Consider the following 17,190-nt stretch of genomic DNA (forward strand, 5'->3'; position numbering starts at 1 on the left):
AAAAAAAATTGTTCATATTCATGTTCATGCGGCCCATATAATCAAATCTTGACGGCTCGAGCCTAATTTCCCTGGAATGGATGCTGAAGAAGAGCCCTCCAAATCCCCTGCACTGCTCCTACTTGCTCCATCAATATCACTGCCACCTTCGCCGCCACACATTCTTAGCTCCATTGCCATTTGGATATCCTCATCACTGCGCATTGTCACAAAATCATCATCCTCATCCTTATACTTGATCCTCAGAGGGTTTGGCATCTGACTCGCACACAAGCGCACCTTGCGCTCTACGCGCTCCAATAACTCAGCATATGTCACAGCCGCCGGCATAATCAGCAAAAACGTATCATCCAAATAGTGCAGCTTCACCGTAATCTTCTGAGGCTTAGTCGGGCTCTGTGCAAACCCATTAACTCCATTAGCGTGGCCATTGTTGCTGCCGTTCAAGTTGCTCGACCCATTGCTGCCACTCCCAGAGTTGCTCGTTGAGTCCGGACTCACCGTCACTGTTGCCGTTGCTGTCGCTGAGCCCTTGTTTTGGGACCCAGTGAATTGAAGACCTCCCCCCACCAACGGTGCTGTTGCCGAAAGAGAAGGTAAAAACATCGTGCTGGTACTGCTGCTGCTGGCGGTACTCAAGGTGCTCGATGAGCTGGCCATACTTGCAATGCTGCTGATACTGTTTTTGTGGTTGGATGGCCCGTTTAAAGGGGACGACTGATCAATGTTGCTGCTGCTGCTGCTGTTGCTGCTGTTTCCGCTGCCGCCTCCGCTGCTACCGTTACCACCCATCATAAGCCCCACAGATGAAACTGATCCTGCCCGCGTCCGCGAGTTTCCTGACAATCCCAGCTCAATCGCTGTTCCCATGCTTAACCGCTCGCCTGTAGGCCCAAAAGGGCTTGGCATTGTGCCGACACTTGTTCGGTCTACTCCTCCTCGTAACATATAGTCATTAGTATTATCGTGGACAGAATTTCGAAGACATGCCGCTGCCGATGGGCCTGCTCCTCCAGAAGAATAAGCCGCTGACATACCACCGTCAATTGATAAATGGCCATTATTACCAGTAGTGCCGTTACCACGACCATTCATTGGTGGACCTGTCTTAACAATTCGCGGTGATAGTGATGGTGTGAGCATTGCTTCCGGACTGTCAAGAACCGATGGCAAGTCTTTGGGGGTGCCATTACCCGCATTTGCTGTATTACCACCACCGAGTTGACTGGGTGGAATGCTGCACGCACGGGTACGCATATTTTGGAAATGGTGAGCAGGGTGCAGAGCCGAAAGCGAAGCGGTGGAATCCTGCCGTACCGCTTGTCGTAAGTTGCCTTCAGACGAAACATGAGTGTTTGCCAGGTCATCGGCGAGGTGCTGCACACTATGGCTACTGCTTCGGTTAGTATTAAGGGCAGTGTTTTGCTGAGCCTGATCAATAGGGTAAGACAATGTATTTAAACCTTGATGAAGAGCTGCCAAAGTGTCTTCATCGTATTGTCTGTGGTTATTATTGTTGTTGTTGTTGTTGTTGTTGCTGCTGCTGCTGCTGCCCTGGTTGTTTGTAATGTACATGTCGTCGTCATCATCATCATCATAAGAAGTCCCGTTAACCTCTGAATGACCAAAGGATTGAGAAAAGGAGTTTTGACGGCTTTGAGCATTGAAGATCTGCTGTTGCTGGTGAAGCAGGTGTTGTTGCTGAATTTGTTTTTGCTGTTGTTGCTGCTGGTATTGCTGGAGAGTACTCGTGGGTAAATAACCATTGCTGGGAAGCATAAGAGCACCGTAACCCTGTGTGTGCAAAAGAGTTTGTTGATGAGGCGGGGCAACAGGAATGAGGTCCGCAGCATTAATCTCGTCATTATAGTGATCCACAAGAGACTCAATGGTACTGCGCCACAACTCAAGCTGTTCATCATGCTTGAAGCGAATGTCGAAAAAGCCCGTGTCTGTCGCATCGTCACGGCCCCAAGCAATGTGGAGAAGGTAGCCGTTGGAAACAAAGGCGGAAACATTTGTAATGTATGCAATATAGATGCGACCTTTGAGAATAAGAACAGATGAGCGCTTGATCTTGTTTTTCTTTGTGCTGAGAGCCATGGACTTTTTAGAAGGAGAGGCTTCCTTGCAGCAAAGAATAATATTTTCAAAGAGATAAAGGTGATATTCGCGTTCAGTACCAGCCTTGAGAACAGGGAAAACGCCATCATGGATTAGGTTTCCAAAGTCGTCCACGTTATGACCCTTCCAGTCAACCAATCTTTCGGAAAGATCACGAACCACTTCCTTATTTTCAACACGACGTTTGGTTTCATTTACACTAGCAGTCACTCTGCGGATAGCGTCAAGAGCATCGACTTGTTCCTGATAATTGGGATAATCCTTGGGAGTGTATTTGACGAGTTGTTCGAGAAGCAAGGGATACTTGCAAATGCGCTGAATAGGTTTGATAAGGAAGGAGGGAAGCTCATAATGGGGGTCGAGAATATCTTTAAGAGGCTGCAGTTTTGCTGATTCGCTTGCAGCAATGTCACAAGCCTTTTTGTAGTGGAGTGCAAACCCCTCATAAACCTCAAAGCCTTCTTGAAAGTTTAAAAAGACGGAGCCAAATCGCTGTTCTTCTGGGGGGAGATGAGCATGGTACTCAATGCCAATGAGAAATCTGCGTTGGAAGTCAATAAGAACATTAAGGCTTGGGAAAAGATTATGAATAGTGTCAGCAGAGAGTACTCCGAGGTCCTGTAGTTTACACTGGTACTCATGGAGGAGTTCCAAATCCTGAACAAATTTGCGCTCAGTCATGAGGATTTCCTCCACGACCTTGTCGCGTCTATCACGAGGTGGTCTGAGGGAGGAAATTGAGGATTTTTTGTTTTTAGCCGGAGTGATGAGGTTACGAGACTCTAAAGTATCCAAAACGAGTTTAACCGTACGAATAACCTAAAAGGGGAAGGGGGGAGATGGGAGAAAAGCGTTAGTTTAATTTTTTTTTCTTGTTTTGCTGTTATTTTGCCAAAAACGACTAGTGTGGAGCTAAGTGGTGGTGGTGGCGGCATCAAGGCGGTAAAGGGAGGAAGAGGGGGGGAGGGTGAAAAGGCCCATTTTTTATTCACATGAAACTTACTTTGAGAAGGTCGGTTGTATTGTCTGAGAAGACGTTTGAGATTGTAAAGATATCATCATCGGAATAATCGAGTTCGGATTTGCAGCCCTGGAGAAAGTCGTAAACAGAGCGCTTGCAACGCTTGACATCGCTTGTAATTGCAACTTCGAGGGGTTCTTTTGGTTGGAGAGCATTAAAGAGGGCGCATAAGGAAGAGCCGAGACGAAAAAACTGCCAGAGATGAGTGACGGGATCGATTTTCATGCCAACAGGGATGACAGCAGAGGAGGAGAGAGAGAGCGAAGAGTTTGTGTGCTGGATGGTTGTTGAAGAAGATGCAGAGGCTGAAGAAGATTGTTGTGGTACTGCTGTTGATATGCTTGAATTGGTGGATACAGTTGCTAGAGGCAGGTCAGCTGCTGAGTTTCTATCTGGTGTAGAAGATTGATTCTGTTGTTGTTGTTGTTGTTGTTGTTGTTGTTGTTGTAGTTGTTTTTGTTGAAGTTGAAGTTGAAGTTGAATAAGATGTTGTGGAGGCAAATTGCCTATACACATTTCAAGAAACGGCGGAATTCCCGGGACATCTTCGAGTCTATCCTTAACTTGTGCTGCAATTTGAAAGAGAGAAGAGGACTCGGAGGCCTTTTTGTTTCCGGGGACGTTGGCCGGGACCGGAGCAGTTGGGGTCTGAATTGTGACTGAGTGTGAAGAGGAAAAGGGGTTTGATATGGATAACGACAGGGACGGGCCTGGCGATGGTGTAAGAGATGGGGATGGGGCCTGTGAAGATGGCGAGGAAGAAGGTGTAGAAGAAGAAGAGAAAGAAAAGGAGGAAGATGATGATGGAGATGAAGAGGAAGAGGAAGAATCTGTTGAGAAAAGGTGGTGGCCGAAATGGAAAAGGTTGGCTGCAGATACGCTATTGCTTCTTGAGCGAGCAGAAGAGCTGTGAGACCGGAGGTGGCCTAGAGTATGAGAATGAGTATGAAAGAGAGATGAAGAGGTGCTTTGGTGGTGGCTGTTGTTGTTGTTGTTGTTGTTGCTGTTATTGTTATTATTATTATTATTGTTGTTGTATTGGGGGGTTGAGGAGACTGGAGTGACTGTGGTGGAGTTACTAAGGCTGTTGTTGTTGCTGTTGTTACTAGATCTGCTAGGGCTACTACTGTTGGAGATACTTTGCTTGAGACCCGAATAGATCATTCTTAAAAGAAAGAATGAGAATCAGAGAATGTCAGAGAAGTATAATTGTTTTCAGAGATAAGAAATTGGCTGATATATGTGTGATATATATATATATAAATTTTAATGTATATATATTGTTAAGAAAAAGTCCTATTTGGTGATTTGAAGGAATAGAAAAAGGGTGGTTTGTTTTTGAGTGGGGGAAAATTATGTTATAGTCTAATATTAAAAAAAAAAAAAAAAAAAAAAAAAAGGGTGCGATTAGGAAATCAACAGGGTTTGATTTTTTTTTTTTTTCAAAGTGGTGGCAGTGACAAAAACTAAAAAAAATAAATTAAATTAAATTAAATTAAATTAAATTTAATTAATAAAAAATAAAATAAAATAGTTTTATGGGTTAGGTTTTTTATTAATCTCTATTTGTCATTATTATATAATTCACGTGCTTATTATTAGTTCCAAAATCTTGTGCTTGCTATTTTGCCTCTTGGTGTGTTTATGTGTCTTGCTTTATATATATATATAAAAAAAAAAAAAAAAAAGCGCCTTTATATATTTTGGTGTTTTTGCACACCGCCCGTATTTTTTTTTTAACCTTCCACCACCACCCCCCTTTATATAAACCATCAACTAACATCACCATCATTACCAAAACCAAACAATGGCAACCCGCGAAATCATAAAACGCAAAATCGTCATTGTCGGCGATGGAGCGTGCGGAAAAACATCGTTACTTTGCGTATTTACATTAGGAGAATTCCCCAAAGTATGAATCTATAACACATCTTGTTGATAATGATAATGATAATGATAATGATAATGATAATGATGTTGATGATGATGATGATAATGATAATGATAATGATGTTGATGATGATGATGATGATAATTGCATAACAATAACAACAATTGACCAATGGTCCTAAACCAGTGCAGCCAAATAACAAAAACTTTTGAATTTGAATTAATTTATTATTATCATTATACTTGTTTATTATTTCTATTATTGTTAACCATTTCAATTCTTTTTTTTTTGTTTTATTTTAGGAATATGTAAGTCCCTCCATCTCAGAAATCAACATTCAAAAACACAATCCTCCAGCCTTTCGTCATTCTTTTCTAACATTCTAAATCGTCTTTTTTCCCCTCTCTCTTATTAGCATCCAACTGTCTTTGAAAACTATGTAACAGACTGTCGTGTTGAAGGCAAATCAGTCCAGCTGACTTTATGGGATACAGCGTATGTATCAACATCCTTTATTTATTTATTTTTATTTAAAACTATAATTACATCCTTCTTTTTGTTTTTTTATTTATTTTTAAAAATTGTCTAAAAAGTCTAATCTTTCTCATCTTTATTTACTAATATATATATATATATATATATCCAGCGGTCAGGAAGAATACGAAGTATGCAAAGAAATCATATCTAAGATTAACAAAACATTGATTAACCATTCAAACCCTCTTTCTCTCTCTCTCTCTCTCCCTCTCCAATCTTCCTTCATTTAGAGATTACGCCCATTATCATATTCAAAAGCTCATGCCATCTTAATAGGATTTGCTGTTGATAGTCCTGACAGTTTAGAAAATGCAAAAACAAAGGTAAGCTTTTTTCATTAAAAAAAAAAAAACTTTGTTTGCTTCTTGTGATACATACGCAATTGTTTCTTCACTCCTTTTTATACACCAACTAATTTCCATTTTTTTTCTTCATATAGTGGATAGAAGAGGTCAATGAATTATGCCCTGGAGTGCCGGTACTACTCGTTGGCCTTAAAAAGGATCTCCGCACAAACCCTGTGGCGGTTGAAGAGGTCCGTAAACGTTCGTCATACTTTGTGTCCCCTGAAGAGGCTCAGCAAGTTGCAAAAGAAATAGGGGCACGCAGATATCTCGAGTGCTCAGCGCTTACCGGTGAAGGTGTTGATGATATCTTTGAGGTTGCTACCCGTGCATCTCTGCTTGTTAACACTGTCCCGCCTCATTCATCTTGCTGCATTATTCTATAAAGAAGAAACAAGGAAGTGAATACAACAACAAGAAAAAACATATAAACTTGGTGATTATGACCAGACTAATGACGACGATGATGATTCCCTTTTTAAAAAACTAAAAGAATTCCCATTTTTAATGACGTTATGATCATGATGAAGACGAAGAAGAAACAGAATGATTTCAAAATAAAAGTAATTTAAACCAACATTCCATCTAGCAAAAAAAAAAAACCATGGCAGATTCTTAATCTTTAATTCTAATTTTTTTTTTTTTCAAAAAACAAATATCAGCCAAAATTTGCAAAAACACATACAACACATTCCAGAATTGTCATTCCCTACCTTATTCCACTCCTTTTATATCTATATCAATTCCATCAGAGAGAAGAAAATACGAAAAAAAAAATAATATTATTGCTATTTAAAACTTTCTTGATAAACAGAACCCATCCAACTTGTTCCCTCGCTCCTTTTAACTATTCTTATCAACAATTAATCAACCAACATACAATAACCAACTACTGTTCATTCTTTTTCTTTTTTTTTTTAATTTGTGCTTTTCCATTTTTCTCTGTTTTGCTTTTTTTAATTCCAATTTTAATTTCCATGCTCGTTTATTTCTCGCACACATAAATTTTCATTTTCATTTTCATTTTTTTTTTCATTTTTTCGATCTATAAATAAAAAAAAAGGAATACACATAAAATTGATATATAAATGTGTATGTGTTTTTTTTTGTTCTTGATCCGCTCTTTTTAGTTCATCTATAACATCTGCCATTCTTTAGATACATCACATTTGCACTCTTTTTTTTTCTCATTCCTCTTGTCAACTTCTATATATATATTTATAATATAAATTAATTAATTAATCTCATTCATACAATTGTTTTCCAGTCTTTTTGAAGCAAATGCTTATTAACTATATTAGTTAGTATATTGGACCCTAAAAAAAGGCTCAATTGGAATAGATACCCATTCCTAAATATATTTTTTTAAAAAAAAAGGCATAGTATACAACGTTCCTATGGCCCCTAAAATTTTTCCGCGCCCTTTTTTTTTCTCTCCCCTTCTTTATCCATTCAATAAACAATATACTTCAATGTGCCCTGACAACTAAAAAGAAAAAGTCAATAAAGGCAACTGTTTGGGTTTTTTGCTATATATATCTCACTAAAAATATTATATATATATTTTTAAATCAAAAGACGTGGAGACATGAAGTTAATAATAGCAGCTGCATAGTTACGTTTTTCCCTTTTTAAGGAGTTACGAAGGTACTGGCTGGCTGCATAACCAGATTGCACAGCCCAAAAACACGCATACAACATAAAAGTACTTTTACAAGAATAAAAAAAAAAAACTTTAAAAAACGACAGCTTGAGTTGAAAATAAATGGAATCTTGAAAAAGTCTCAACCTTTTCATAAGTACTCAGAGATTGTGTGCTTTTTATCTTCACAATTTTATAAATAAATGATATAAAAAAAATTCTATAATTATTTTTTTTTCGTTTTTTACAAGTACAACTATAAAAACTATGGACAAAAATAAACTGTAGAAAACTCCATTAATTACCAATTCTAGCTACAGTGAATTATTAGGGGAAACTTCAATCACAAATCCTCAAATTGGGGCCTCAAATACCTCACTCATTCCTTCAGCCATACTATTTTATCTACTTTCCTTATAAACATCTCCATTAATTCTCACCATCACTACTCTCCTTTTCATCATCATCATCCTCATCATCCTCATCGCCCATCTGTTCATCCGAATCAGATCCCCTTTCTTCCACAACAGTAGCTTCCTTCTTAGTCACTGTATTGTATCTTCTACTCGGCGTCCACTCCTGATCGTCTTCATCATTATCAGTCATCCCATCCAATTCAACATCTCCATCCTCATCAGCCCCTACCATCCCTAAATCTTCTTCTTCTTCTTCTTCTTCTTCTTCAACATCGCCTTCATCATAAAAACTCAAATCAACATCCCCATCCTCATCCTCTTCAATCTTGCTATTGCCTCCTTGCTTTTCCCTCTCCAGCTGCTGCTCAGAACTTTCCTGTAGTTTAAGCGACGTAGACTCTTTATTAATAAGCCCATGCAATCTGCTATTACTACGACCCTCCAAAGATGACCCTCGAGAGTGCATATCGTGTCTGTGGTTTCGTTCCCGACTCTGCTCGCGACCAAACCCATGAGCCCACTTGTTTTCCTTTCTATTTTTCACTAATCGATTAGGAACTTCATTCATAAACTCTTCCTCTATCTCCTTTTCCCTTTCTTCGTGGTCCTCAGGATAGTACTCATTTAGTTCAGCATACATGAGTGAGGCAAAGTGTTTCGCAGCCGCATTGGCAGCAGCTTGTGGTCCATTCTTTTCAGACAATTCAGGAAGCTCTAAAAACCCATTTCCAGAACGGCCTGGTCCCCCACGAATCAACGGTTTGGAAAATGCAGCCTCAGGACTCTCAAGCAGAGAGGGTACTTCGGAACCACTAGCTGGAATGTGTGCCATCTTGTGATGGCCTGTTTGTAAACCACCAACTGCCCCAATAACTGTTGCATCTCGTAGCGGAATCCCTGAACCCCCGCATTCGCTTACAAGCCGCTCCACAGCACCAACTTGATCAAGCCGCGATCGCAGCTTAGAAAGTTGCTCATCTAACTCCAATTCACGTCCAGTCTCAGCTTCCACTGCAGAATTATGACGAAACGTAAGCCAATATGACTCTTCTGGCTTATCATCTACAGTCATATCATTGTCCTTATCATCCTTGTCATCCTTATCATCTTTCGTACATTTAACAGCTTCCTCATCAATTATCGCATTTAATGTACGCGACATGACCAGATCATAGACAAACTCTCGTGTCAACTCTTTCTTTTGTGTACTAAAGTATCCCACTATAGGTAAAACAAGTTCGATATCAGCAACTGAAGACGACTTCTTACCGCTGTTTCCAATGTTGCTGTTGCTCCGTTCAACCTTACTCTTTAAGAATTCAGATACATAGTCTTCAAAAGTTTGGCCGTGACTGACAGACTCAGTAGGAGTGGCCGTTCCACCCACAATCATTGTCGATTGATTAACTCTTGAGTGTGTTGGAGAATCTATGTGGCCTGGTGTAGCCGTGCCTGGAATATCTGCTATATTTTTTGTTGTGGTTCCTGATGCAAATGCTGCGTCAATGGGTGATGCAAAAAATTTATAATCTTTTTTCTTATACACAACCGGATCAAAAACATTAGCTAAATAATCGCGGCTTGCATCAGCGTTGATAAGTGTGGATTCGCTTACTGATAGATAATACTCAGGAAGATTTAAAAAGTAAAGCTCACGGTGTTTGTTGACAAGTGTATGGATTTCATCCGCCAACTGGTATTTTTCGATCTTGGGCATTTGGACCAGAACCTCCCACAAAAAAGGTAAAGCAGGAGTACCCATTCTCTTGTTGAATTGACCGCCAACTATAGCCTCTACGGGGGCTGCAGTTTCACCGTAAAGATATGTAAAAAGGTTTCTTCCTTGAAGCTTGCCCACCGCATTAAGATACTGATCCACAGAAATGTGTGAGCTGTGAAGTTCAATGGAGTTGGGGTTATTTTCAAATTCGGAGCTTTTATTACGTTTAACCTCGCCTGAAATATTTTTCAAATTACTCGCAACAAGTAACGTCAATGCAAAGTGCACAAAAACAAGTTCACTGTGCATCCAGGGACACGCTGCAAGAGCAATAGTAACATGCTCTAGTGCCTCAATATAATTCTTTTGTTCAAACAGAAGTTTGCTGGCATGAAAGTAATAAATGAAAAGTGTGGCATAGTTTGTGCCAAACTGCGGGTCTGGGCGAAAATGCAAATGGAACAAACGTCCAGAATCAGGTTGATTTGCAGTTTTGGGGAGATATGGAGCTACAATTGCATGGTGAGAAAGTTCACTCGCAAGTTTCATAAATGATGAATGCAAAGGTGTAAGTCTAGATTCGTGATACTGAACACTGATTGTAGAATCCTTGGATTTTTTAGCGTGTGCCTCAAGACGATCAGTACCGTTACGCAAAAGGTGGAGAAGCGCCGTTTGATATTGAGAACTTTTAATACCTAAAAGAACCTGTCGGGAAAATTCTCGGACTATTAAAGTTAGAATAAAAAAAAAAAAAAAAAATCAACTTACAAACATGGCCCACTTTTTTGGCTTCGTCGGGATCAAAATTAGTAAGGAACTGTGATACTAGCTCAAGTTTTGTTATCTCAGGCACTTTGTCAATGGCGAGTAACAGGGTCCTAAACCGTTAGAAATATTTCAATTGAATTAAGGGAAACTAACTTACAGTTCATAAAGCCATGGAATTGTAGCTGTATTAATAGCATCTGAGTACTCTGTCAGAACACCAGCAAGCTCAGTAGAGGGCCTATAGATCCAAGTAGTAAGTGATGTGTTATTAGGCGACTTGGTACTTGATGAACTGCTGCTACTGCCACTCGTTCCAGAACTACTTAAAGCTCGTTTGGTGTGCACAAAGCCGTAATAATTGTCTGCATGAAGAATAAGTCCGGTAAAGGAGGTCAGTGAAACGGTCCGGGTAGGAGCCACGTACGCGCGAAACTTGCGCATCATTTCCGCTTGTGACCCCGATAGCTCGGCAGTTTTTGGCAAGCTCTCGGACGACTCAGGCACCGAAAGTTGCTTTGTTTTTTTCGATGAAGAATTGCTTGTCATTGGACGGTGCTGTTGTTGTTGTTGTTGTTGTTGTTGTTGTTGTTGTTATTATTATCGATATTGTTGACAATTGTTGATAATAATTGATTGTTGGTGGTGATAAAAGATTGGTGGCGGCAATTAAAAGTAAAACCCTGGCCCCCAAAAAAGAAAGCCCTAACCCTGTATTGTGGGGTCTTGTTTGTAGTTTTCTGAGTCATCAGCCAGAATTTTTCAAAATTTTTCCTTCCTTTTCAACCCACAAGTTTCCGAGCCCAGAAAAATCTTTCTTCTCCAGATTTTATTTTAAATTCTTCGCTTCAAACCAGATATCTAAAGACCCCTCTCTTTAAATACCAAAGTCACACTTTTTTTTTTTTCACATAGAATACCAAATGTCTAGCGAAGCTGAAACCATTGCTAAGACTGCCCGCAGGGCCTCTAACATCATCAAGACCCTTTCAAATGAACAACGCAGTACTGCCCTGAAAAGCATCTACGACACTCTTCGCGACCATAAGACCCAAATTCTTGAGGCCAATGAGAAGGATCTCGCCGAGGCCCGTGCTGCCAACTTCCCTAGCTCTCTTATCAAGCGTCTGGACCTGACGGTTGGTGACAAGTACGACTCGATGCTGCAAGGTGTGCTAGACGTTGCTGCTCTCGACGACCCCGTGGGCAAAATTACACTTGCCACTAAACTTGATGAGGGCCTTGATCTCTATCGTGTCACAGTCCCCGTTGGTGTTCTGCTTGTAATTTTTGAAGCTCGCCCTGAAGTCATTGCCAATATTTCTGCTCTCGCTCTCAAGTCTGGCAACGCGGCAATTCTCAAGGGCGGAAAGGAGTCCACACACACCTTCAAGGCCATGGCTGCATGCGTTACCAAGGCTCTCGAGGCCACCGGAACTGTTCCTGCTCACACAATTCAGCTTATCACTACTCGTGAGGAAGTTGGCTCGCTGCTTAGCCAAGATATGTACATTGACCTTGTCATTCCGCGCGGTTCCAACGCCCTGGTGCGTCACATCAAGGAAAACACAAAGATCCCCGTGCTTGGTCATGCCGATGGTATTTGCTCCATTTACGTCGCCAAAGATGCCGATGCTCAAATGGCTGCTCGCATTGTTGTTGATGCGAAGACAAACTACCCTGCCGGGTGCAATGCCGTCGAGACCTTGTTGCTTGATGAGTCTATTCTTTCCACAAAAACTTTCCCCACAATCATTGAAGCTCTGCTTAAGGCTGGTGTTACTCTTAAAGTAACTCCTGAAATTGAGCTGTGGCTTACCAAAAACGACATTACCATTCCGGAATCTGTCAAGGTTGTTCCAGCCACCGAACAAGACTTTTACACCGAATTCCTCGACCACATCATTGCAATTAAGGCTGTCCCCTCTCTCGCCGACGCTATTGAGCACATCAACGAGCACGGCTCCCATCACACAGACTGTATCATCACAAAGGATGAAGCTGAGGCAAACACCTTTCTCAAGGGTGTTGACTCAGCCGGTGTTTACTGGAACGCCTCCACCCGCTTTGCTGATGGGTTCCGCTACGGTTTCGGTACCGAAGTCGGCATTTCTACTAACAAAATCCATGCACGCGGTCCCGTGGGTCTCGAAGGCCTTGTGGGTTACCATTACCAGCTCAAGGGTCATGGCCAAATTGCTGCCGACTACGCTGGCGCTGGCGGTAACAAGCAGTTCCTTCACACACCTATTGACCATTAGATAAACTATTTATTTTTTTTATTCATATATTAAAAGGGAAACTACTACAAAATGTACATTATTTGTGAAGATGAATTGTGTTTTGAGGATGCAGTGATTTCATCTCACCGTAACGGCCACGGGCCTTTGTGGTATCGTAAGCTTCGATAATCTTTGACTGGCCCTCGTCGGCTTGCGAGAAGGCGAAACCGCGCTGCTTGCGCATACGCTGGACTTGGCGCACCTTGCGGATTGCCTTTTGGAATTGCTCCATGCGCGGCCTGTAGTCCTGTATATTGTACTTTTGAATCTCTTGCACGTAATGATATGAACTGGGTCTATACATGCGTCGGTAGTATTTCCACGAAAAGTCGCGAATGAGACACATGACAGGTAACACAAGCAGCATTGCCCAAAAGACTGCTGAAGAGTACAGATGTGAAAGCACACCGCGGTACTCCTTCGACACATTGACCAATGGTGCAATGGTCGCATATGCCGGGAAAAAGCCCAACCAAAGCAGGAAAGATCCTGGAATGGCAATGATTGTAAACTTGTTCCACATATTCATAATTAATGCAGCTTTAAGAAGTGCCGTCAAAACACATGTGGTGTAAAGAGCAGTACCCCAAGTCCAGTGGTCAGCAATTAAACCGTCAGGCAAAACATTGCCGTATCTAAATGCGGCTGTTGAGCAAAAGTAAAGCAGCAGTGAATGATAAAAGCCATTGATAATCCACTGCCAAAAGTGCTTGACGTTAAAGAAGGCACCACTCTGACCCAACTTGTACAACTGTGGATAACGATCTAAAAGACGGGCCGAAATATACTGATCAAATACACCAATGACGAAAGGAGGCATGACAGTGAAAAAGACATTGTAGAAGGTAATTGTCCAGGATTCATAAATAGACTGCCCAGAAAAGCCGTTTTGAAAAACATACCAAAATTGGGTCATATAAAGCGCAATGTTTTTGTAGAAAGAATAGAGAATAGCCTTACTCAGACGGTGGTAACTCCAAGAACCATGCACCAATAACAGCTTGCGCAGAAACCGGAATTGACCAATTGACACATCAGCACTTCGTGCTGCTTGCATACCCTCGAGACCACTGATACCAACACCGACATGGGCAGCTTGAATCATACTAACATCATTGGCACCATCACCAATGGCCAACAAAAGGGCCTTCTTGTGTCGCTTGACAAGCTTGACAACCAGTGCCTTTTGAAGAGGCGACACACGGCAGCATACCACAGCTTTACACTGTACGGCAAGGTCCAAAAAGTCTAGTTCTAATCGAGGATCCAATGCATATTCAAGAGATTTACCATCAATAATAAGCGCAAGAACTTCAGACTCAGCACCGCCCGTTGCAATTTGTTGAAGATATTCACGGATACTACTCTGAGTATCTTCAAAGGAAGATTTGTTTATTGTGAGTAGAGACATGTCTTCACTTAAAAGCTTGCAACTCATACCAATGTTGATGGCAGTTTCCTGTCTATCACCAGTCAAAACCCAAATCTTAATGCCAGCACTTTGCAAAGTATGAATAGTTTCAGGAACACCCTCCTGGAGCTTATCTTCAATAGCAGTTGCACCGAGAAGGTACATTTCACGCTCAATGAGCTCTGCAGCCTTGTCAAGTTCCTCACTTCTGTTGGTAAGGGTGGTTGCGGCCTTGTCAAACACTTGAGACCAGGGGCCATATTCTTCGTCAGGAACAAGTCTGGTAGCCAGGCACAGAGTACGCAAACCTTCAACAGCAAAATCTTCTAAATGTGTGGTGGTTTCATTTAAAAACTCACTCTCGGCTGCCAAGCGTTCCATAATGACCGTATCGGCACCCTTGCAGTAAAGTCTAATTTTCCCATCAGGACATCGAAAAATTGCAGACATACGCTTACGGGTAGAGTTGAATTCCAAAATGTTGAGCAACTGGTATACGTATTCTTGGCCTTCAATGTCAATGGTGATTGATTTCGGACGACGGACAATAAACTTGTAGCCAAGTTTGGCAGCACCTTCGACAAGAGCACCTTCATCGGGAGATGCAGCCTGGTACTTGATTTTACCGTTTGGTTTTACTTCTGGAATAACAGTATGGCAAGCAGCCAAAAGAGTGAAAAATTCGCGAATGTAAACTTGAGTTTCGTGGGAGTCCATGCGCTGACGAAGAACATCGAAATCATTGTATCCAACCTCAACGCCATCAACAACAGTAGCCTTTTTGTCTTCTGGAATTTCATCAGCGTAGCAGTGGCCGGCGATAGTACAACTTCTAAACTCCATAATGTTTCGAGTCAAAGTACCAGTTTTATCCGAAAAAATATACTCAATCTGGCCAAGCTCCTCAACAAGAGAAGAGGTACGGCAAATGGCAGGGGTATCAGTTTCCTTATAGTACATGTCCAAATCAGAACTAATAAGATAAGCTTGATAAAATTTGACAATTTCAACCGTGACGAAAAGAGAGATAGGCACCAGATTAGAAAATAAAACCCAATAAGTCAAAATATCGGAAAAAAAAGTCTTGACACCATTAGTACCAACTAGATGAAGATATCCGAGATTGTCGTAGTTAACCTTATCCTTAATGACTTGGCCCAAACTGGAAATGATGGCAAGGACAATGAGAATGGTAAACAGAAAAATAATTTGCAAATTAAGCATGTGCTCGACAGCTGTGCGCTTAATAGGAGCAGCAGTGGCATTACGCATAAGCTTGGTTTCGTGGCCGGTAAAAACAACAAGACCGTGGATCCATTGAGTGTTACGGAGAGTAGCGCCACGGAGAAGTAATTGATCGGGAGAAAGAGGGATTTCACGAACAGAATTGCCATCGTCCAGGTTGAGAGTAGCTTCGTATGTGTATAAACTGCTGTTTGGTTGTTCGGAAAGAAGTTTGCCGGAAATTCTGCTGAGGTCTCCAGGAGAAACAATTTCAGATGTATCTGGAAGAGCTTGTTTGATTTTCAAGTTGGTTTCACCATCAAGATTAGCCGTCTCAATATAACAGAGACCTTCGGGTTCAGATGAAGAAAGCAGCACCAAGTCTGCAGGGAAGGGTTCTTCGGAATTGACACGGATAATGTCACCCACAGCTACTCTGATCCAGCGTTTCTTTTCAAAGACTCCTCCATTAAGAACCTCGACAATTGAATTATTCAGTTCCTTGTCAGCATTGCCACGCTTAATATCTTCAACAGACTCCTTTATAGCAGAGACAAGAAGAACAATTGCCAGGGTACCAATTGTGGTGTATCTATTTGTTGGCGAGACGTTGGGGACCTGCTGGATACACGATGTGAAAAGGAAAAAAAGATTGGCATACTTTGAAAACTGTTCAAAAAGAAACTTTGGTAAGAAGGTAGCTGCATTGTACTTGGTGGTACTGATGTGGTTGTCTTTATATCCATGACCAGAGTTGGCTTGAGTATTGTTGAGGTAAATGACACGAGGGCCCAACGATTTTGGGTCGACTTCTTTGCGTCTGAGGAGCTTGTTCCAAATGCGACGAATATCAAAGTCACCAGTGTTCTCCTTGTCATCATTCATATTGCTGGCACGGGCTCCGCTGCCAATGTCGTCGTGATGAGTAGTAGCAGTATTGCCTTGGTCTGTAAGAGGAAGGTCCATTTCGGTATATGCGGAGCCAATACCAAGGCGCGTCTTCATTGAATTGTACATGCCGGAAATGCCTGTTTTACGGGTGTTGCCATAGTGTGTGAATCCTTGAGAAGTAATAGGCTGGGGATTTCCACCACGAAGGTAGTCTTGGTCGTCAAGGTTATTGTAAGAAGAAGCAATTCCTGTGTTTCTATTATTTGTGTTGGAGCCTTCCAAGAATACGTCATTGGAAGGTGTTTGCTCTATAGGGTCATCAAATGGAGTTGCAAATGCGTTTGTGGAGGAGTAGGGCCCAAAGTTATCAATGGGGTCGTATGGTCGCTGAGTATTGTCATTTTCATAGGTGCTGTCCATGGGGCGTAGGTTTGTGAGCGGGATACTTTCGTGATGCGCTGGTTGGCGCGCATTTGATTGTGGATATGGTGGATCATTTAAGGAAAGCAGGTCGTCATCGTGAACATTTGACTGTTGTTGCTGCTGCGATTGTTGCTGTGATTGTTGCGGTGGGGTATCTGCAAAAGGATCTGAAGGGCCCGGAAGATCTATGAGGTTGTTGTTATCGTTGTTGTTATTGTTGGACATTTTCTAATATGGTTAGCAAGGGGTATGTTTTTAATAATGAAACTTTGGAACAGTTATACATACGGCCAGCAAGAATTGAAAGATTTATTAAATGAAAGAAAAAGAAGAAAAAAAAACCAGTGGAAGCATTCCTGACAAATCGTACAAAAAGGGGCTGGAAATAGCAGCTTTTGTTGAAGGGCCTGGTGGTGGTGGTGGTGATGATGATTTTAGCGATGTGACGATAGCTGTATCAAAAGGCTGTGGCAGATTCTGTGTAAAGGAGGACCCA

The 17,190-nt window shown here is 41.5% G+C and overlaps 5 protein-coding genes across 5 annotated transcripts; 2 read left to right on the top strand and 3 right to left on the bottom strand.

Moving 5' to 3' along the window:
* Positions 1-24: 24 nt before the first annotated feature.
* On the bottom strand, positions 25-4,309 carry SAPINGB_P002334 (uncharacterized protein; the record flags this gene model as incomplete). Its single annotated transcript, XM_031997053.1, has 3 exons — positions 25-2,943; positions 3,128-4,071; positions 4,285-4,309. 3 exons carry the CDS (start codon positions 4,307-4,309, stop codon positions 25-27), a joined length of 3,888 nt encoding a protein of 1,295 aa, XP_031852944.1.
* Positions 4,310-4,952: 643 nt separating this feature from the next.
* On the top strand, positions 4,953-6,303 carry SAPINGB_P002335 (uncharacterized protein; the record flags this gene model as incomplete). The annotated part of the gene is made up of 6 exons (XM_031997054.1): positions 4,953-5,057; positions 5,339-5,344; positions 5,452-5,531; positions 5,683-5,701; positions 5,804-5,896; positions 6,013-6,303. The coding sequence occupies 6 exons, from the start codon at positions 4,953-4,955 to the stop codon at positions 6,301-6,303; spliced, it is 594 nt and encodes a 197-aa protein (XP_031852945.1).
* A 1,685-nt stretch (positions 6,304-7,988) lies between these two features.
* Positions 7,989-11,012, bottom strand: SAPINGB_P002336 (uncharacterized protein; the record flags this gene model as incomplete). Its single annotated transcript, XM_031997055.1, has 3 exons — positions 7,989-10,423; positions 10,467-10,576; positions 10,624-11,012. 3 exons carry the CDS (start codon positions 11,010-11,012, stop codon positions 7,989-7,991), a joined length of 2,934 nt encoding a protein of 977 aa, XP_031852946.1.
* A 374-nt stretch (positions 11,013-11,386) lies between these two features.
* On the top strand, positions 11,387-12,724 carry SAPINGB_P002337 (uncharacterized protein; the record flags this gene model as incomplete). The annotated part of the gene is made up of 1 exon (XM_031997056.1): positions 11,387-12,724. The coding sequence occupies one exon, from the start codon at positions 11,387-11,389 to the stop codon at positions 12,722-12,724; it is 1,338 nt and encodes a 445-aa protein (XP_031852947.1).
* Positions 12,725-12,782: 58 nt separating this feature from the next.
* On the bottom strand, positions 12,783-16,919 carry SAPINGB_P002338 (uncharacterized protein; the record flags this gene model as incomplete). The annotated part of the gene is made up of 1 exon (XM_031997057.1): positions 12,783-16,919. The coding sequence occupies one exon, from the start codon at positions 16,917-16,919 to the stop codon at positions 12,783-12,785; it is 4,137 nt and encodes a 1,378-aa protein (XP_031852948.1).
* Positions 16,920-17,190: the final 271 nt, after the last annotated feature.

Source organism: Magnusiomyces paraingens (genome assembly GCF_902498895.1).
Source record: "Magnusiomyces paraingens strain CBS 517.90 genome assembly, contig: contig2, whole genome shotgun sequence".
Lineage (NCBI taxonomy): Eukaryota > Fungi > Ascomycota > Dipodascomycetes > Dipodascales > Dipodascaceae > Magnusiomyces > Magnusiomyces paraingens.